At 40.1% G+C, this 22,707-nt stretch overlaps 1 protein-coding gene across 3 annotated transcripts; it reads right to left on the bottom strand.

The window, feature by feature from the left end:
• Window positions 1–937: 937 nt before the first annotated feature.
• On the bottom strand, window positions 938–22,203 carry SLC9B2 (solute carrier family 9 member B2). Of its 3 annotated transcripts, none has more exons than XM_050338063.1 (12): window positions 21,889–22,199; window positions 19,123–19,222; window positions 17,403–17,583; window positions 15,958–16,128; window positions 13,107–13,249; window positions 11,110–11,237; window positions 10,044–10,219; window positions 9,398–9,504; window positions 8,100–8,249; window positions 5,610–5,718; window positions 5,268–5,404; window positions 938–4,310 (listed from the first exon to the last, which is right to left on the bottom strand). In XM_050338063.1, the coding sequence occupies exons 2-12, from the start codon at window positions 19,210–19,212 to the stop codon at window positions 4,071–4,073; spliced, it is 1,632 nt and encodes a 543-aa protein (XP_050194020.1). In that variant the 5' UTR covers window positions 19,213–19,222; window positions 21,889–22,199; the 3' UTR covers window positions 938–4,070. The 3 variants fall into 3 exon arrangements, with proteins under 3 accessions (XP_050194020.1, XP_050194019.1, XP_050194021.1); XM_050338062.1 differs by having other exon boundaries at window positions 17,403–17,586; window positions 21,889–22,198; XM_050338064.1 differs by lacking the exon at window positions 8,100–8,249 and having other exon boundaries at window positions 17,403–17,586; window positions 21,889–22,203.
• Window positions 22,204–22,707: the final 504 nt, after the last annotated feature.

Below are 22,707 nucleotides of genomic sequence, written 5' to 3'. Positions count from 1 at the left end.
TTTATCAGGATACTTTTGTATTCAAATAGTTTGGTTTCCTCTGAAATCAAAACCAAACCAGTAAAACTAAGACAAACCTTGCTGAAGTAGTACAGCAAAATTGGTTTTGATTCTCCCAAAAAGCTCCTTTAAAAGCAGAACAACAGTGTAAGGTTTAGCCTCTTCACTTCATCTTTAATACAACTTGATTGTGTAATTAGTTTTTTTCCCTACCTGCTCTTAGAAGAGATTGCTGTTAAACTATCTACAAGTGTGGCTGTGGAATAAACAGGAGTTGTTTTGGTTTTTTGTGCTTATGTCTGTATGGGAATGGAACACATCTGTAGTGTTGCAAAAGTAGCACTCAGTCACAGTTCCTTTGTAGAAAGGATGTTTTAGTAATTCCCACAAGATAATAATAGAATAAGAATCACAAGCAAGATAAATTAGCATTTCCTTGCATTTCAAAATCTGTCAAGGTACTACTGTCTCATGGACACATAAATTTCTATAGAAAATCTCAAAGAATTTGACTAGTCGGTTCAGTCCGTGAATTCTATGTGAAGTCTACAGAGATAGATAGCTAAGAGCTGAAGTGCTTGCAGAGCCCTGTATTTCACCAGCAATAGAGTGAGTTGAACCAATTACCTGACTTGTAACCTAATTTGGAAGCTCCACACAAAGGGATAAATTTGCCTTGAAGGCTAAATTTAGATCCAGAACTGAGGTAGCGGATCAGGTCTTCACAGTCTCAATGAAAAACCAGGGGAAACTGAAACTGGCATGAGAACAGTAATGTTTACCTTTCTTTTGATTATAATTTGAACCTTTTTATAATTTGAATCTAATAGTTAGATTAGGCTACAAATAAACTTGCAAGTTTAGAGAAAGATGTTTGACTTGTGGCAACTACTAGACAAAGTAAATGTAACTGAAATGCAGCTGACCCAAAATCTGATCTCTTTCACTCTGTTTATTACAAAAGCAAAATGCAGAAACTGTCATTCCTTGTTTTGTGGCTGTATTACACCATGACTGTTTCACAGTTAATTTCAGGCTTCAGCCTAAATTCCTTAAAAAGCTGTTGGGCTGAAAAAGAGAGAGTAAGCAGTGATTATAATTACATTATCGCTGCATCCCTTGGCCTGTGCAATTCCCTGCTTCCAGATGGCCAATTTCTGTCTTCTCCCATATGCTGCCTGCTGTAACTCTGCCCAGTGCTGGCTGCCAGGAGTGCTGTCAGACCTTCTGCTGCAGAGGTTCTTCTGAACCTTCTGGAACGGCACGTTCAGCGCTCTCCCACACTATGCCTATGATTGTGTCTGCATGAGAGCAGGATTCCTCTGGTTATCAGCTACTGCACCTTGGGCTCTAATTTTACTTCCTGTGAATAAGAGACTGGCATGGCGTAAAGGTGCTGTTGGCTTGAATTTATGCATTATTCATTAATGATTTCCATGGTGTTTTGTTAAAAGGGAGGTGGTCTTGAATGTGGGTCTAGACCCACATAAAAAGCTAAAAATTGAAATCCTATCTCTCCAAGTTAACTGCTATTTAAAATCTGCTGAAATTGTCATGATACTTATTAAAAAGCAAAATATCTTAGGTTCTTAGTCCTCATATAAGATTCCTTTTCATGACAAGATGCAGGTGTTTTCTTCCTTTCCAGAAGGCAAGGAGAAGAGCATGATAAAGCTTTAATGCTTTTATTTTTAGATCTGCAGGTCTATGTAATAGCTTCAACCCGAATCTTTTTGAACATTTAATAAAGCTGGGGGACAGGAGTCTTGTAAGAAATATCCACATCAGGTAGCAAAGAAAGAAAAATGCATTCCATTTCATTTAGATTAGCAAAGAAGATCACACTTTTCTTTGGTATAGCTATTCAGGCACTCAGAATGGTGGAAGTGATCTAATGCATAACTTGAGAGTACATTGAGGTTAAGGGGACATGGTAAATCTGATTTATGAGATGCTGTTATGGCAGTGAGGATGTATTAGAGGTTATCATGATCAAAGGCTCTTTGTCAGAGGTTGCATACTTAAGGTTGTGTCTCAAATTTAAATGGCTGTAATCCTTACAACATCACACTTCTGTTATTGACCGGATTCCAAATTTGGCATAGTGATCCCTGTGGGAGGATTCAGCTTTTTATAAAACTTTATGAGAAAGTGAACTCCTTTAAGTTTTACTCAAGTGGAATTATTTTACAGACTTATGCTCACTTATGAGCACTGCATTCCCTCACCTTGTGAGTTAGGTTTATAGACGTCACAATTTCCAAATACAACAACCTCCTATTAAAACCACCCTTATTTAAGGAACTTCCCTTAGCCATGGAAAGTGGGCAGAACAGGCACAGAAGTCAAGGGCTGACACAATAACCACCAAGCGCAGCACCCTTAACCATTCATGCACAGTTTGAAAGCATCTTTTCAGGTCAGGAGCCAAACATGAACTGAACTAAAGATGGTACATTCCCAAGGAAGCAGAGAGAACAGCAGTGTGTATAATAAAAAAAACAACAGTGTACTTGACAACTGTTAGAGGAAAAATTGCCAAAGAATTTCCTGGTATTTTTATCACTGTGCTGGAATTGCAGGCTATGAACCTTAAATATTTCTCAGGAAGCTTTCTCAAAAAGATCAAATTCGACATGAGCATTGCCAGTCATTATCATGATCCACAGCCACACACATCCTGTGTTTCTGGAAAGACCCACAGGATCTGTGTGTACATGCAGACGGTGCTAGTGCTGTGTCCTAAACACTGCTTACTCATGACACCTGCCTTCCCCCAGCAGCCTTTCTGAAAGCAGGTGAGAATGAGGCTCGTTTTGCTTTGTATCATCCCGCTCTGCACTGCCGTTTTCAAGACTGTTCATTTACATTATATTAGCCTTCTGCATCAGTCAGGAGTAAAAAATGCCCTGGCAAATCTGAGACTCCTCCAGTCTCCAAAGTCAATCCAGCCAGCCGCCTCTTGGAAAAATGAGCACTAACTGGCTATATTTTTAGCAAATACCTGGTTTTCTTTGCTGCAGTTATCCAAATGCAGATGTGAGAGGGACCCAGTCATAGCATTTTCTCAGCCAGATGGGTATTAGGACAAGGCAACAGGAGATCCCAGCTGGCCCATGAATCTTGGTGAGGAGAAGTATACTGCTATTGCTGAGTTCCCTAGAAGGAGCTGAGGCCTTGCCCTGTCAGCAAACCCTACCTGTGAAGAGCTCTCCCATCTGTCCTACAGGGGCCAGCACCAGAACACAGCCACTCTCAGTGGCCAAAGAGCTGGCTTTCCCTCCCTTGACATCATCTGTGAAGGCTGAGGTACACAGGTGAAGAAGCAGCTTTCCCAGTCCCATACAACCCTTTCACATTTCTTATAACCTCCCCACAATCCCATATTCAAACTCTGTCCTTTTTTCTCCCAGCGCCAACACCTGTATTACCACAGTCTGTGAGGGCCCCAACTGTCTCTTTTAGCACAGAAGTACCACTTGCTGTTTCTTGCACTGACCAGATCTGACAGTCCCCTGAAGGCACAGAGGAGTGCATCAGCTGTGAGAAAGAACAGCAGTAGGAAAAGGCAAGCTTTAGAAACACAAATGAGGAAGGAGAGGGAATCACCAACTCTTGGCAGGACTTGTTCAGTATGTGTCAGCAGTCCCTTATTTGGAAGTTGCTTTCTTTGAGCTATTGAACTTGTCATCTCACAGCCCAGTTTCAAGCATCAAGAAGTTATTCACATTAGTCTCTGTTTTCTTCTGTTTGTATTCCAACTCATGACTCCACTCCATGCCTGAACAATTCTAACCCTCTCCCTGGCCTCACCACCCACACATTTTGAGTAACTGTTGACTGCCGAGTGACTCACTGCCTGGTCAGCCTGTTCACTCTATGTTCAGCTATTTCATCTCAAGGCACCATCCACACATAAAAATATTTTACAGAACTCTACCAGGGCTGCTTTAAAAATAGCAGATGTAACTGATACTTGTTTTAGTTTCCTCCAGCGAGATTACAGACATGCCATGTTTACTCAACAAAAGTGTAAGGGTTGAAGGACCGTATTCCTGTAGATGTCTGTCTCACGAAGGTTCACAGGCCTCTGCTTCTTCTCCAGCCTCAGCACCTTCCTCATCCTCCTTGCTATTTGTCTGAGCCTTCTGCAAAAGTCTGGGCCCTGCCAAGCCAATAACCAGGGCTCCAATTGGAGCAGTAATCAAGATAGCCAAGAAAGCTACTGTCAGTACATCCATTCCATACTTTTCCAGTTGCTCATCTTGATGTCTTCTTGCTGTATCCAGGGCAAGAGAACCTATTGCAGCCTGCAGGGAAGAAAACATTGCTGAGATGGAACAAACAACCTTTAGCACTGGAAGAGGAAAAGAAAGGAACCAATCATCAGTCAACATTTCACATAAATTTGACATATTTGGTACATTCAACCCATTAGTTTCTAGGCAGTACATAGAAAAGTAAACATATTACACCTATGAGTACAATTCCACTTGGCTACATTTTGAATTCCCTAAGCTGATGAGTTTATCTGGGTGGTTTACCCCTGTGAAGAACATTGCTTAGCTGCTACCTCATCCACATCTGGAGAAGTGTATTGCATATTGCAGCTGTTCAAATGCCACCCTTTGAGAATTCATCCTGACACTAATCAACTAGTAGTGGTTTCTGAAAATTTGTTCACTAATCTTGCAATAATCCTTGCTTGCTTTCATTATTAACTTTTGTTTTCAAGTAATCATGCTATTGAGGCAAAGTATAAATGACTTAATGGTCACTGAAATAAAGGAACAGGAATGCAGCCAGCCTGAGGCACCTCTAGTAATATGGCTCTCATAGACTGCACCTTACCAAAATGACCACAAACTGAAACCCATTCTGAGTCTCTGATGTGACTGTCCCTGCAGACATTTCATGGGTGAGAGGGAAATGCTTTTGCCTTTTTATTGAGAGTTCTCACAATCTGTATGTAGAGACATAATAATCTGCAGTGGCTGGGAAATAGTTTAACTTCCTACGGCTTAGCTACACTTCACTGTCATTATTAAGAGTACAACGCAGGATACCAGCAAAACACCATCACACAGAAGGTTCTCCATGCACTTTTCAAGCAGAGTTAGGGTGGTTTAGAATATGAACTGTCAATACACTACACTCTGGTGTCACTGAGCCTGAACCTTTCCCTGATTACTGCTGTGCTAGTTACAAGGAGCTTTGCTAAGGACAATAGATTTAAACTGGAATGAAAGTGATGTTGAACTGTTTACCTGGACAGTAGCTTTGGGCATCCATGCCAGTGAGACAAATACTTTCTCCTTGAAATTAAACCCAGCAAAAGACACCATGAGGAACGTTGTTATGATTCGCACAACTAGGGCAATGCCTAATATAGCAACACAGAGCCCTGCAACAAAGACAAACAATTCTCAGTACTGTAGTGCACAGGTGCCTGAGGGGAGTAAGGCTCCTAAAACTGTAGCTTTACAGTGCGGTTGGGTTTTGGTTTTTTTTTTTTTTTTGGGTCAGCCACAGTCTTCTTTGCTTTAGATTTCTTTATAGAGAATCTTTGGAAGATAGTAATGAAAGCTGGATAATCTGAATGATCTTACCAACTGTTTCAGGCCTAAGGGATGTAACAGATACTTCTGCTCCAATTAAACCAAAGAGAAAAGGTTGGAAGATATTCCATGCAACTGCCACAATTTTTTCTACGTCCCTCTGCAATGAAAACAAAACTGATCTGTAAATTCATAAATGATGGCCAAGTAGACAAAACATTTAATTATTCATAGAACAAAGTAAAAATTCATCATAAAGATGTCCAGAATTGCTCCTCCTTTTTTGAGCTAATACGAAAAGATTCAAAATCAGTTGCACCCCTTTCAAAGGTCAGACTGTGTCTAGCTCTGCTAGTAAATAAATGTTTGATAAAAATCACTGGTGTTTGAACAGTAAGAGTGCAGTTTTCAGACAGGAGGAAAATAAAGCATTGTTGATTTTCAGTATTTAGGAAGATGTAATTTCAGCAGCTTTGGCATGAAGTTTCTGAGCCCTAGGAAACTGTCATATTTAAACATGTTCTTCCATTTGTATCTGAGTGCAGTCACACCCTCAAAAGTTTCAGCCATGATCTAGCTCTGCTCATGCTGCACTCAGTCAGAGGCCTCTCTCCATGTCAGCAGGAGCAAAGTTATAGAATCACAGAATATGCCAGGTTGGAAGGGACCCACGGGGATCACTGAGTCCAATGCCTGGCCCTGCACAGGACCGTCCCCAAGAGTGACACCGTGTGCCTCAGAGTATTAGTCTGAGCAAGTCTGAAATCACATACCAGTAACAAGTGCTGAACTTACCAGTGCAATATACTGTATAAAGGCAAAACCATCTTTTTTTCTTATGTTTGAACTTTACACCTAACAATTTTCCTAAAATAACTGCTGCCAGGATAAACAGAAATCTTCCACTTACACGAAAAGGTACACATAGCATATTGAATAGCACTTCTCTTTTTAATTAAGTGTTTTCTACAATAGCAAATGAACCTTCAGGCTGGAGTGTGTGGAAAATGTAAGTGCTGTGCTTTGTCACTTAATAATTAGTCCAAGGCCTAGAGATGTTCCATCCTCTGTGTTCTCTCTGAGACTGACCCTGCAATGCCTCTTGCTCTTCAGTCAATGGAATGGTAGCTACTGTAATACAAAAACTTCTGTAACCTTAGAGAGCTTAAGGTGGAAATATACAGACTTCTAAACGTTATTTGCCTCATTTCTCCTTGTTATCTCACCCTTCTAATTTTTAGCAAAAAAAAAAAAAAAAAAAAAAATCCTCTATAGATTTCAGCCTGTTTACTGCCTATTTTACTGTTCCAGCAGTAGGTACAATGTTCATTGTTCGCTGTGGACAGTGTCTGCCAAGTGACTTCCACCATGGACAGTGGGAGGTAGTGGCCTTTGAGAAGCTTAGCAGGGAGCTTCTGGATAATATACTGAATACACAGTACACAGACATCTCTGGCTGTATCTGCTGAAAAAGACCTAAGGCATTTGACATCAATGTACTTAAGGCCAAGAAGCTTCATTCACAGATCAAAAGAATTTAAACCTTTATAGACTGCATATACTCTTTTAAGGTCCTTCGCCTGAAAGGATCTAAAAGCTCTTCAAAAGAGAACTGTATCAGCTGCAATGTCCTTAACTAGTTCAGTTCCAAGAAGAGTCCTTCATCCTTTAAAACTGGACAACCATAGTTTCTCTTCCGTTGTTTTAACAAACCTTGAGATCTAGATGGGAATAATAACATGGACTCTTCTCTATTTGATCCCCTTTCCTTTCTCTTTTCCCACTGCATGTTGCAAAGCTACAGCTGTGGAAAGATGCCCTCAAAACATTAAATGTAAGATGGTATCAAGCAAAAGAGGCAGTGAGACATACCAAGGTGCAAAAGTGCAGTGGGGCAGCAACAGTACGAGGAAGTAGGCTTAGCAGCTAAAAGAAAGTGACTAGAAAGCAGTCTTTTATATTGTTTTTGTGTGGCCTTAAATCACCAGTTACTGTGTACACCCTGCTCTCTAAGTTATCCACATTACACTGGCTGGGATTTGGGAAAGATGAGACAGAATGGTTAATTACTGTTTTTCATTTCAACTCCCAAGCCCACGGAGAACAAAACCTCAGGGTATTCAGGCCATATGCACAACTAGATTTTGGATGTCTGTTTGTAAATTTTACCTTAAAGTGACTGTGTCTGGTTAGAGACACTCACAGAGCTGGGACATAAAGCTTTTGATTCCTAGTCAAGTGCCTTCACTACTAGGTCTCCTTTACATAGGTTAAGATGTCTAAGAAAAGCTTGAGAGCATTTCTCTGTCAGCAGGCCAGGCTCTGTATCAACATCTACTCACATACCTGGTAACTGTCATGGTAAAGACAGACAAAGACTTACAAAATAAATGTATAATTTTTTTTTTTTTTTTTAAAATCTATATACCCTCTGAAGCTTCACAAATACACCACTACCACTCCTGACAGAAATTCAAACTCCCGTCAGGCTGTACGTTCATTGGAGTTTGGGTATGGTGTGCTTCTTATGTAAACATTCACCTTTTCATCAGCCCATCCCACACCTGCGATAAAGGCTAAGACTAATGTGCAGAGTCCTCCTGATCCAGGGAAGCCAAAGTAGATGCTGCCAAAAACAGAAAACATGGACAATCCAAGTGCAAAATATGATCTCTTCCATGCCAGAGATGCCTGCAGCCAAGGAAACAGACAAAAAAGCAAATTTCTTTAAGAAATGGATGAAAAAAGGTAATTCTTTAAATTTTGAAAAAAAAAAAAAATTAACAATTTTGAAGGACTCAAAGCTTTCAAGTTAGACTTGAACTACTCAGTTGGGTTGAGTTGGGTTTTTTTTTGTTTTGACATTAATTTCTAAGAAATATAAATTTTTAAAATTTAGCATTTTCTTTCCTCTGCCCATCCAAAATCTTACTGCCAATAGGCAATAATAACACAATGCTGTGTTCTGACAGCCTTCCTATCAATTCTGTGATAATGCACAGGATTTTCTACCTGTGCAGTCAAGTACTAAAACAGTTTATCCAACAAGAAGCGAAATCCTTGCCACCACATGCTTTTAAGGACAAGTCAAACAAACGTTTGCCAGGGCCATTTTTATGTGATTCAGTCTCACAGCAGACAGTTCTATCTCTACCATTGTTCCCCATTCCTATCTTATCTATTTTGCTCCTGTATCACACTTCTTATGTTATTTAATAGTAAGAAAATCTGGTCCCACTGAGGGCAATGGATGCTTTGCAAAGCAACTTCAGTAGTCCAGAACAGATCTACTTTCTTCCATAATTTTCTGTTTATTTAATTGTTCCTTAATACTACGTTCATCTACCACTTTCTATAAGCTTAATTGTTATTGAAAGCAACACATTCTAATTAGTGCTAATGATATACTCAATCACTTAAAGCCTCCAGTATGTCTCCTTTATTAATTTTTAATCTTAGGTCTACTGGATACACCTTATAGGAGTAAATGTGTCACATTAATCTAATAAATTATTATGTTACTGTCTGAAATAAGTATCAGACCCTTCCTCCTTTACATGTGGACATTTCCACTACCTTTAATGAGAGCAGGATGGTGAGCTGGTTTCCAAACTGTACATCAGGAAGGACTATGAGATCATATATCCTTATTGATGCAGTGAACAAGTAATCACCTATAAAACACATTGTCACTTGACAGCCTTTGCAAGTTGGAAGCTGTTAGCACTGTGCACAGCTTTCCCAAAATCAGCTTCATGTGAAGCCTGGAAATGAATAACTGAAGAAAATCATCCCATGGTAAAGAATCTCATAAAAAGTTTTTTTTACTGGGTTTTTACCTGATCACGGCTTGGGAAATACCGAATAAACATTCCCAGAATCCCCCCAGTTGCTACGCCAACAGCAACCTCCAGCACTCCGCGGAGCACGTTGTACAGAGTAGAACCTACTTGGCAAACAAAAAATGTGTTCAGTAAGCCACACACAGACCCTTCACACGCAAACCACACTGTAGACCTATGAGGGTGGTTCCAGGACAGTGTCTGCTTTAAATTACTTGGGGCAAGGGAGTTGAGGAGGGAACCTATGGGCCTGAAGGAACTGGATAGTGCAACTTTCTCTCTCTGAAAGCTCATGGCAAGAAAATGTGCAAGACAAGCCAGAGAAAGAGCCACTGCAAGAGCATTGCCAAACCCAGGGAAATTTGAAAGGTTTATGTTGGGCATGCAGGGACCAGACTTGGCAGCTAAGAGCGCAGACAGAGAAAAATGTTCTCTGGAAGTTATTATGACCCACAACTCAGCAGGCAGTGTTACACCAAGACTTTTGAACAAGAGCAATTTCCAACTCAGTATTCAAGTCCATACATGAACTTTATAGGGAGATGTCATTAAGTTACAAACCAGTCAGTAATAACAGAGCACATGTTCTTCAAAATATCCCTCTTTGTTCTGAATTTCACCACGTACAGATTAACCAGCATACCGGAGGAGAAAGCCATCCCAAGGCAAGTGTTGAAGCCTGTGATAGCCAGAATGTCATCAATGCTGCCAGCTGCCATTAGCAAAGTTGGGACACCTTTCTCCACCCCATATCCCCCAGCTTGTAAAATCAGCATTGAGGGAACCACCACAGCAGGGGAGACTGCACCTATAACAAAACTGAAAACACATAGGTTCAGGCTCTGTTAAAAAGAAAGGACTGAACTAAAAAAATTCAAAATGTTCTGGCCCCATGGTCAAATTCTTTTGAAGTGTAAAAAACCAGACCTTTACATAAGGTATTTTCCTTACCTTTCCCCTCTAATTACAAGCAGGGATATTTCTATGCAAATTGTAATCAGCTCTTACTTTCTGCCCAACTCAATAGTATTAAAAGGGCTCCAGACTAAAACCTGAGGCTACACTGCAGGCCAGTTATGCTCCCCCGATAGATACCTTGATTGTTCCATTTAGGAACCCGGTCTAGACATGCTTATGACTCAGTAGCCCATTCCTTCTCATAAAATTCAGTGTGTGGAAGAGGAGTTCACCCATCTTGTTCCAGTATAGGGGTCTTGACTACATCCACCAATTTAGATAGAACTAGAGGGAAAATATTTTCTCTTCAAGGATATTACTCCAGAATTATCCACACCATATCCTTATCCTGCGACTTGTGATAGGAGGACTGTCCTATGTGCATCTCTCCTGGGGGAAATTCTGAATTCCAGTACGAAGATTCTCTAAGTTGTGGTAAAATTTTCTGTCCCTAAAAGCCCCCTGTGTTGTGGTTAAAGACTCAGGGATTGCACCATCCTTCTTCAAGTGCTCAGATCACAAACAAAGAAGAGTAATGATGCAAATACTCCTCCACAGCCTGGAAATATGACCTTTAAATCAGCCACAGAGCCAGAAATGAATGGAAGCAAATGACCACAGGGGCTAAGCACAGCTTCCTAACTGGCATTGACCTGAGGTCTCCGCTTGGCGTAGAGAACTAACCATACTTGGATCATTTAACTGCAGCATGAAAACAGGCACCTCGTACAGGAGAAGAGAAGATACGTTACCCTAATATAAATCCCCACTGCCACGGCAAATGCAGGAGGAAGTAGGCAAGAACAGCAGCTATGCATGTTTCTGAGAGGCACGGTCCAAAAGCAAGCCGTAAACAGACTGCTTTGAGCTTCTTAAGAGCCTGCAATGATACAAGCACATCAGTGGCTGTACCCTTGGCTTTATAGAGAGGAAATACAGTTACAATCTGATCTGGTGTATTAAAAGAATCCTGTCTGAGTTGCACTATAGGATGTGACGTGGCCTAAGCTGGAGATGGACTCAAGCACGACGGGATTTAGATGTAAAATTTCAAGTGTGGCAGTGAATCTAGGTTTGACAAGGTTCCTGCACGTCACAGGAAGGAGAGGCAAAAGATTCTCTTTGGCTTGGCTTCTTGTGCAAAGCAAAGTAAATGTGAGAGGCTGGACAAGCTGGGAACCATTTGAAAAGTGTACCCTCAACACTGCTGACTTACCCACACTGACTTGAGGTCATTTGCTCCACCCACAGAAGATTTTGCTATAATCCCAGAAGTTGCATAAGCACCCACAAAAATTTAAGAAAAAAATCATGAAAAGTTGTAGAACTACATAACTTTGGCATAAGGAGCCAAGCATCTCTTTCAACTGTCTCTCACTGGATATCCTGAGCAAATTAAGTTCCTTTTGGCTCAGTAACTTTTTAAAAAACATTTTCTCTAAATTGGCATACCTGCTTCTAACAGCTGTCTTTAATAGTTAGTTACAAACATGACTCTGCTAGGACAGGCCCCTGATTTGATAAATAAAATAAAATAAATCCATGAGAGTTCCCCTTTTTACCAGTCCAGTTTATCCCAGCATAACCAGGGCTGAGCAGACCTACTGACGTCTTTGTCTTTACATGCTTCAATTACACGAAGAACGATTGTAGCTGCATTAAAGCACTGCCACATACAGAGTCAAAATTACAGTTTTGATTGCCACATGGAAGAAAAATGAGTCAAAGATGAAGTTCCCTCAGTAAAAAAAGTTGTCATGAAGTAGAAAGAAGTGTAATCTCACAGAAGGGGGCATCCAGGCTGTGTCTAACAACACACAGTTCACGCTCATACAAGCTTCAACATCTTGGAAAAAAATATGATGATGACATAGGAAACCAGATATTTTTCAATATTGACAAAACCTTATTTTCCTAAATATCTGAAGCATTGGCAACTCTCTAGATTCTCTTGGTTAAGAAAAATCAGTTTACATGTTCTGAATTACCTATATTTTACCTAAGTTTTATATAAACTCTTAAGTGGTTCCTTAAATAGGTAGGGACTAATATGCTACAGCTTTACTTCAGCCAGCTGGTTTTGAATGAGCAAAACCTTGCCTGCATTAATTTATGGACCATCACCCTTCAGTGTGTGCAGAGGAAGACTATTTCTTGTTCACCAGACTGTTATGGGTTGAGCTGTGATGTGAATTATTGTTTCTTTAGTGCAGTAGGACTCATCTTTGCAATTAATGCGATTAATAAAATGGCAGTAATTAAAAAAAAAAAACAAACAAAAAAGTCATACAGGTTTACATTTTTTTTTTGGTTGTGTTTTTTAGATTTCTTTCCACACAAGAATATTCTCTTTCAAGGAATGGGGATCCCTTTCATTCCTTGTTTTATTTTGTCAGTATAAACTAACAGGGAGTTTGTCAGGCAGCGTAAACTCTTTCTGACAGACCATGACTGAGCACACATCCTCAAGATGTTTACAAAATTTAGGAGATTTCTTTAAGGCAAGGGGGAAAACAGTGATAAAATCAGTTTTCTGCAGGTATTTTTCGGATTGCTTGCCTATTCTACAAATCCAACTGTCAATATTGACATACATATAATTATACAATATAAGCTACGCTTTCTGTAATGATCTAATTTGCAGATTCTCCAAGAATGAACAATTCAGTATTTTTAACAGAACCAGTTATTCAATTTTTTTGAGAGAGCTGCTGTATACTTTGCCTCACACAAATGGCTGGTGCCATACCTTTGGATCCAGGCCGAGTCCTGCTCGTGTCAAGATAATTGAAAGAGCAATATTCCTCAGTGCTGCAGACCAGCGTACGTTTATCTGGACAAAGTCGCTAATGAACGGAGTATTTCGGATTAGGAAACCAGCAAGCAGCATCCCTTAAATGAAAGCAGATGAAAGCTCCTGTAAATGATTTGGTTTTACTGCACGAGAAAAGCTTGCAGGGCATTCTTAAAAATAGACACCATATTATTTATTTACGAGAGGAGAAAGTAACAATTCCTGTTCTGAATTATTAGACATGTTGTAACAATGGGACTGAGTCATGAAAAGAGAGAAACGTGTTTAAAGCAGTGGAAGTGGTCTAAGAAAACAGAGGTCACCAACAAATCCTGCAAGATGCTGACACCCAGTTTTAGTCTGATTCAACAGAATTTGGCTTTGTACACCAGGTGCAGGTTGATTACTTACCATAAGCAAAGACACCTTTGCATCCTTACAGATTTTTTTTTCTTCTTAGCTTGTTTTACCATGAAAAGAGGAAGATCTTCTAATACTGTGTATCAATCTCAGAAGCTGGAAATCGTTAAAAGTCCTCTTAGGTGTAAGAAATGCAGGTGTCACAAGAACCATAATGCTGAGTTCGGGGAAATATAATCTAAAACAGCTAATCATGGACTAACTTAGAGATTTTAAAGTGCTCTGGCAATCTGACTCCTACACAAAGGGGAAAAAGGGGGCAGGGAAATCAGAAACTTGGTGTTATCCTCAATTGGAGCTACTTGCAAATATCAGTGAAACTGTTGAATCAGAGAATTCCTGCAAAGCTATTGGAACTGCAGCTCCAGAAGGATATGGAAAAGTATAGGAGAAGTTGACTATAGATATAGATCTGCAGAGATTCATGGTAAATCTTGATAATTCAAAGATACATTTTTGTGGCGTAATGTTATATTAGTCATGTTTAGAAAGAGGAAACAAAAAAAGACAAAAAGTAAATAATCATTGTGCTCAGATTGCTCTCAGCTTGGTGTGAGCCTCAACTGTGGACTTGATTTGTCCTGTAACACTCCAAACATTGCTCTTCCCTTACCACCTCCTGGAAAAAAAGCGTGGCATAATTAATTTGCAGTACCCCATGACAATTATATAAGGGTAGTATAATGATCACATGCTCTTTGCAATGCTTGCATATGAGGTCCAAGTCACCAGAACTACCCTGATCTAGAAATCTACTTAACAAAGCAAAAGTCTCCACCTGAAAGGGTATCTTCGCTGTTCTGCTCCACGTTGCCTGCTGCAGAAACCTCTCTGCAATGTGTACCTAAAGTATACTGTGTGGTTGTTTCAGTACCAATTTCACTCCTTTTTTCCTGAAACACAGGCTCACTATAAGGTGCTTAAGTGCTTAGCCAGCCACACTACACTCTATTGCACCTAGCACAAGTGGGTTAAATGTGTGTAAGAGTACCAGATTTGCATTTTTAGTGTAAAACCAGGATATTCAAAGACACTGTCCATCTCTTCTTCTGACTCATAGATTTCTCCAATTTTCCTCAAAGACTGGGGATCGGAACAATGAACCCGGTCCTAAACAACTCAACAGACATGTGCTGTCACGCTTAAGTTTCTGTTGTCCAGTATTACCTGTCTGACAAGCACTTTCGTGCTCAACTCATAACTTTTAGATACAGACATAATTAAAAAAAAAACAAACACCAAACAAACAGAATCCAAATGGTCAGAAACATTTTTATTTGTTTAAGGGGGGGGGTGTTTACCTGCGTGTGACATTCTGTGTTCATATTACTGCAGGCACGCATGTTCTATGCAAAACTTCCCTCCCTCTCATTTGAATTTTTTCTTGCTGGTGAAACTAAGCACTGCAAGAACGCACATGCTGCCTCATGGAAGACTGTATGAGTCTCAACACCAGCTGTGCAGGTTACAAAGTCACACCTGTGCACTACAGGCAGGTATCTGTAAGCACACTCTGCCATGAAGTGTCATTGTCTTTCAACAGCTTTACTCACTTACGCAGTAAGCATAGCAAGGGGACAGCACGCAGCTGGTGAGAAGAACCTGGAGCTTCACTTTCCAGTTTCACTGACATCACAGCACTTTACAATATTGCACTGATATAAGCAAAACTGAAACCTCCTCTAGGAAAGAAGTCTCAAAACATTCCAAAGATGTTATTCTCATCTCACATTTCTACTTTGCATTTCTACGTATAATAAAATAGGATGTTGATGTGAAAAACAATCTTATGACTGATTCAGAATGACTCTCTTCAGAAGAATTATTCTTTGTGGTGAATTTACTTTCTCATGTTTCAGTTATCTTGAGATAAAGGAAGGAGAAAAAAGAAATTCTTTGGACTACTACTAGTAGGGAATTCGTATAATGTTTTTTTCTGAAAATGTTTTCATTGTGTAAGAAACCAATGAAATGGCTCAGCAATAGTTTTGCTATGAATTTATTATTCTACTACAACAAGAGGTCTGGATTAAGATTCCTGTTTGGTATTATTCAACCCAAATTTTAAGTAACTGTGACAGAGGGGACTGGAGGAATCTGTAGTCTGAATCTGTAGTCTGAATCTGAAGTCTGAATCTGTAGCTATACGGTTCTCTGACCCCCAAAGAATTAAGAGAAGAGCCTTAGTAACAATTTCACCTGAGCCAGTTTGGGGAATTTTGCATCCTCTTGAAGAGGACCAGAAAATGTCATTTGGAAAAGGTACAGATTTGGAGTGTGACACAGTTTGCTCGTTCCCAATCTAAACGTGCCTAGCCTGCTAATACTGCCTGGTGATTTAAACAACACAAAACATGCAGGAAGAAAAGAAGGAAGGATATCTTACCCAGAAGAGCAGGGAGAGGGGGTAGCGTTCGTATTTTGATGAGTCCAAATGTTTTACCTCCAATGACAGCAAAAAAATAAAGAAACAGAATTCCAAACAGATTTCCACCTGGGAGACACTCAGCCCCAGTTATGGACCAAACCACAGCCCAAACCAGGACCACGACTGCAACTGGAAGAAACCAAGAAATATTCATTTTTAATAATCTCTCAGGAATAACTTTGCTGTTGGATCACATTTGTTTTTCTCCTGAAGAAAAAAGTTACCTCGACTTACAGAAATAAAATTACTTGTCTTACAAATTAGTTTAATCATAACAATTCATTTAATCATAACAATGCATTTAATCCTTGATGGTCCCTAAACTGATGTTCTGATTTTATAGATGCTAAGATACTTTAAAAAAACGGTTACAGGAACATCATTAGAGATCAGAATGTACAGAGTGAGCCTTGGGCCACTGTGGAAAGCATTTCACAAGTTCCAAATTTAAAGCAAAGACTTTCACTAACTTATCTTGCATTTGCTTATCTTCCTTCAGCTACTTCAGAACCACAGTGAAATCTGCTACTGAACAGCCTGGCATATCTTCAAGCTCATGACTGCAGCTCCAGTCTAATTTTAAAAAGAATCGAAGAAAAATTTTTGGGCTGGATCTGCTTGTACAATACATTGTTATCCATGGGAAAAACATTCTGAAGAAGGTCACGTCTCTGGACATGACCTCTTCTCATGATCATGGGAAAATATACTGCATTTTCAGATTGGATTTTTCTTAATCTTACTTGAGGGTGACAAGTGTCAAAGGGAAAATCAGATTTCCAAACATAAAAGCCTCAGAATCCCAAGTGAGGGTGAATGGAGGCTGTGGAAACAGCCAAAGCCACAGGATGTGTCTTTTGTTAGGAAAAAGTTTAAGTAACTTGCTAGCTAAGCACCTCTTCTGTGAGGTTTAAGTTCAGGACAAATCTAAACCAAAATGGGTCAGTTTGCTTTGTAGTAGGATTCCTGGCTTTGCAAGCCTGGGATATTAAGGAACAAAAGAAGATATCACTGCAAAGTCTTGTATTTATTGCCTTAATTAAACAAAGAGCCATCCCGTATGCCAAATATACCACTGTGTTTAGAATCACCTTAATGCTCTCATACCAAAACAAAATATCAAGGCAAAAATTAGGAGGTCTTTCTTCTGATGAAAACAGTCTGCAGTGCAAAAACATATCTACCGTGATAAACATGTAAGACAGGATGGAGAAACAAAAACTGAACATTCAAATCTTTGTTTTACTTCTTTTTTTTTTCTGCTAAAACATTAAAACAAAATTCTGATAAGTAAAACACAGCTGTTTCCCTTCATTATTTTAAAGGACAATGGACAGATATCATCCCATTCAGAGAAACAAGTACTATTCTCATTTTAATCAAACTCTGTCTTTCTTACATACCATTTGTCACTGTTTGGGCCAGTAAACCCTGAGGAGGACAAGCAAATATTTGCCTCCATGTTCTCCCAGGTATTGAAGACCCTGCTGTTGGCTCTGGAGGTTGCTGAGCACAGTGGTTCAAGAGAGCAGTTTCTTCTGTTTGTGTATTCCCATCGGTACCTTTGGCATCTGCTGTTGGTCCCTGCTGAATGAAAACAAGGAGGCTCTCTCAGAGGTGGCACTGTACGTATCTGAAGTAGTGCACAAGACCTGAAGTCACCTGGGATGCACTAGATCCACACTGGCTACAGATGACTACATTAACTAAACAACCACATCCAGCTTTGTAGTTTGACGTTTATGGTTACGTGTTTGTTTTTATCATGGCACAAAGAACTGCATGGGAGAGACTGCAGGCCATTTGCCTTTTATATGCAACTGTCCCAACACAAACAGCACCTGTGCAGCAACAATATCTGCATATTTGATGAAGAAACAATAATAACAGACCAGGCTCAGCTTGTCTTGTATACAAACTAAATAGTTATTAAAATTTTCTACAATTTGATAGGGCTCTGCTTCCAGACTGGATTTCACAATAAAGTTAACAATTAGCATAATTCCAGTGAGACACTGTCTTTAATGTAACTCCTAAATAACTCCTGTTGCAAAGCCTTGAACCAAAATAACAAAACAAATATGAAAGAAACAGAACAGCTGGCCAGTGCAAGCATTACTCACATGATCCATTGCTGGAAGGCTCAAGCTGGTAAATCAAAGTAGAGATGGAGAAATACTACCCTGGGAGTTATTCCCTTGAAGAATGGTTCCTTGAAACTGTTCTCTTATACTGATACAACTACTTATCCATATTCATAGCCAAAGCACTTTTTGACCATTTTTGGATATGTGTCTCACTTCATTTTAGTGTCTTTATTTTTGACAAGTTAATCATCCACCTTCCCTTATGATTATTCACCTTCATGTCAGCTCATTGTCATAGTGAAGACATGGAGTTCTGCCTCTAATGTGGCCCTCCCCCACTAAAATACTTCCACATTCCTGATTATTTATCTGTCTCGACCCTCTCTCACTCTCTCTATATATAAATTCCTTACTCAGAGTCACGATTGGAACACAAATCTTGTGAGCCTTCAGCATGGAATTACTTGTTTATCTACCCTGTGATTCTGTGATCACCATGTGCATATGATCGCCATGTGCATAAAGATACAGCACGCAGTACTTACCTTTATACTTAATATTCTATGCTTACCTTTCAGTGCCTTTTATGTTAAACATTTTACTCGTACTTGCATTTACTTCCAAGTCTTTTTTAAAGCCATAGGTGTTTCCAAGAATACTGGAAATAGGCATAGAAGCTTAAAAGTGTGGACTTTTAATATTTTTATTAGATAAGAAATATGCATTAACAACTTTCAGCAAGTGGACTGATAAGTGCAATTTGAAAGCCAAGAAGTAATCTTAAGGCCACATAATTTTCTTCCATAAAATGTATGCTGATACATTTTCCACCTCAAGCAACCACTGATTTCCAGCAATCCAACATACCACAGACTATACAAACTGAACATGCGTTAATTATAAGAAATTCCCACTAAGGAGATTTCTATGTGCATTTTCTTCAGATTCAGGGATTTTAACAATATAGGAAGAAAAAGGAGAGGAAAAGGAGGGTTCCCTCTGACTAGAATTGTACTTAGAGATCTGAGTTAATTACCTCGCTTTGCTCGTGCATAGGAATCATGCCATTCCTCTCATTTACTGATGGCTCAGAATCTTCACTGTTGTCTACATCTTCCTTTACCATTGCTGCAAACCTAAGGAAAGCATTAAAGATGGAAAAGTTAGAGAGATGCAAATAACACTGTTTTCCAAATGGAACACTTCTCAGTGGTGTCTTTTCCCCATAGCTCAAGTGAAAAACTCTCACAGCCCACTTCCAGATTTAATGGTTTTTGCATGCATCTGTATGCTGTATGTAAGAACAAGAGACAGAAACTAACAGAAGAACAGTATTAAGCTTACAAAGACAAGAAATAATAAAATAAAAAAATCTAAGTTTTAGGATCACAATGATCTGTGCTAACCTGTTCATTCCTCCTTAAAAGTATAGCTGTAATATATATATATATAATCTATATATCTATTTGTGCCTCTTATCAGCACACAGATAAAGGTTATTTGCTGTCAACACCACTTAGGAGGACCACTAGTTCTGAAAGTGTCAGAGGCCCTATGTGCATGGCACTGCAAGTGACCATTTATTAAAGTTAAAACAACAACTACAGTTTCTAAAGCTCCAGGGGATTACTAAAGATTCATGAGTGGACACTTTTCACCTAACTTAAGCCTGACCAGATCCAGCTTGATTTGCAGGGCAAATTTCAAGAGCATGGCTCTGTTAGATGCCACTAGTCACAAACACATTGACTGAATATATAAGTAAGAGAAGATGCCTTTGAATCTATGAATGAAGGTCAGGACTATTCACAATTTGCAGTCTGTATTCAGGTTAGCCTCTTTTACTGCTTATATTCCATGGAGAGACTTCTCAGAGTGGGAAGTAAGGTCCATGTTGTTTGTTGGTTAAATTGTGATTGTATTTGCTCAGTCTAACTGGTCCACTTCTTGTAGATTCTAACAGGACATATGGCAGTGCACTGTTTTGTGTGTCAGATTTTTTGGGGGCAAACATTTACTGTAGTTTCACAAGTCTGGGCCAGCAAGAGTTGCATGCAAATATCTGAAGACAAGGCTTGCTAGTATTCTTCTCTGTTACAGAAAGCTGTGCATATATTCTCCATGAGCTAAATTTCTTAAAAATCTCTTACATTGCTCTGACCATCTAAAACACCAGTGAAGTTAAGCCAGAACTTCTGAGCCAAGAAATTCCTTCCTTTCTAAATTGTTGGAAGTCAGAGCTGATTCTCACAATTATCAAGCCTTCAGTTTATAATGAAATATTTGATATTTAGGAATGATAGATACCATAAACAAAGACAGGCCAGTGTAGTTTTGTTTGAGCTATTCTGATAAGAAACTGGCTTGAGGCAAGCTAAGGCAAACACTTTCAAATGTGTTCTAAGGTAAGAGTTTTGCTTTATTTCCTTTTTAAAAGTAAACTGTTTAAGTTTACTCCAAACCCAGTACTTTTCTAGATTTTTAATTACTACTTGTGGAACCAAATAGTTGAGTTCTTAAGAGTTCTTTAATGACATCAGCAGTACTTTTGGGTTTGTTTTTTTTTTCATCCCTTCATTAGGCCTGGGTATGCACAAATGCCAGTTGTACTAACTGTACTAACTGTAACTAACAATAGAAAGTTATCAGCAACCTACCAATGCCTCCCTCCTTCCCTTCACTGACCTCTTTCCCAGTGTTTCTGTACTTAATTTTGTACTTGTGAAAGGGGCGTGTGTGGGTAAAAGACAGAAAGATATTGTTCCCCATCCATCTCTGCACGGACAACATCCCAGTTCATGGGATCACACTGTTGTGAAAATGCACATATGAAAATACATTAACATTAAATTAATATGAAAATACATTAACACTTCTGAGAAAGGCAGGTTCACCTTGCCACAGCTTCAGCTTCTGAATGCGCTGTTCACAATAGCATATGAAAGAAAGGATTGACTAAGCAGGGAGATGAATGAATTCTGCTTAATAGGAATGGTTTCCAGGTGTGAACGAGAAATCTAATAGTGTATGTGCTGTCCTTATCTGTTTTGTGACAGGTCTTCACCCTGTTAGTAGGATCAAGAACGCACTTTTAAAGCGATCCAGTTGGATCAATGGGACCAGTGATCCAATACATGGATTATAAATATTATAAATAATCAGTGAGTGGTTAGTGTACTTACATTAGGGAGTTATCAGTCTTCTGGGGGTTCACTGTAATTCTTTTTTCCCAAGGGGGAAGGCATTTTTTTGTTTTTTAAACTTCACCCCCTATTCAATCAAAATCAGTGATTGAGAAATCATAGAGTGGAATTCATACCATAGGCCTGTACCATGGAAACCAGCCAATAACAGACTTATTTTAGTACCTCCCTGGAAAATACACTTTCCTTATTCTGAAACCAGAGAGGTTTTTATTAGATCCTATCATTTTACTTGGTTTTAATGGGTAAGGAGGAGGAAAGAGAGGGACAGCTGACAGACAGGGACAGCACGTTCATGCCTATGCCATTAGCTCTGTTGCCTTGGTGACTCTCTACGTTCTGCTTCGCACACGGACGGCACAGAGAGGAATATAAATAAAATACCACAAGCATCGCCAGAGCAGCTGGCATTCAGAATAAACGATTAAAACCCCCGAACAACCTAAACCACGCATTACATCCACAGAAAAGGCGCTAAGTAAACCCCGCTGCAGCCACCTGCCTGCCAAGCCAGCCAACGCTGCCCGCCGGTCACCCCTCCTGCCGCCTCCCGCTGCAGGGAACGGGGATGGAATGGGACAGAACGGCAGAAAACTCACCTGGGGAACAGCAGGGACCAGAGCGAGGGAACCGCTCCCTGCGGGGACGGGGAGGCGACAACCCTCTCCCGGCCCGCGGCAGCAGCTCCGCCGGGACGGCTCCCGCTCCGGCTCCTCCTCCCCCGCTGCTGCTGCTGGCGCCACAGTCCCTCCTCCAAAACCACAGCTGCACCAGGCCCCCAGCGAAAGCCTCCTGCTGGAGCCCGGGATGCCCAAAAGGGCGTCCCGGATGGCTGAGTGAACGGGTCGCAGGAGATGGGGGCGCTCAGCTGTCAGGTTGGTTTGAGCGATGGACTAGACCTGAGCCCATCCAAGGCTCAGGATACCTTATCGGGGAGCCCAGGAGGATGTAGATTTTTGTGTCTTTCCAGCCCTTTGCTTCTCTTTGACATTCATTGCATCCTGTACACATGGAGAAGGCTTTCTGTGCTGCGTTCCCCGTGGCTGTGGGAAGATGCATGGGGAAGCTACACACAGTCCGCTAACTCAGACACTGCAGTTGGAGGCTTGGTGAAAGGAAAGGATAAGGAGCTCTTGTTGATTCTGCCCTGGGTTCATGTAGAAGAAATGCACTGTGGCAGGCAGGAGAATTAAAAAAAAAACCTAAACCCCACCCCAAACAAAACCAGCTTGCATATTATGGTGTTCCTAGCAATATTTCTAGTTCCTAAAGATAAAACAAGCGCAGTCACCTCATCTGTAAATGCAGATGAGGAAATGAAACAGACTTACTTTCAACTCTGCTCTTAGTATCATTACACAGAACTAAGCTGACTACAAATTCAAGAGAAAAAAAAACCAGGTTTTTGATCAGATTAA

This window comes from Myiozetetes cayanensis, unplaced genomic scaffold (genome assembly GCF_022539395.1).
Source record: "Myiozetetes cayanensis isolate MyiCay16 unplaced genomic scaffold, myiCay2020 scf7, whole genome shotgun sequence".
Lineage (NCBI taxonomy): Eukaryota > Metazoa > Chordata > Aves > Passeriformes > Tyrannidae > Myiozetetes > Myiozetetes cayanensis.
This window is presented reverse-complemented; position numbering and strand designations above follow the sequence as displayed.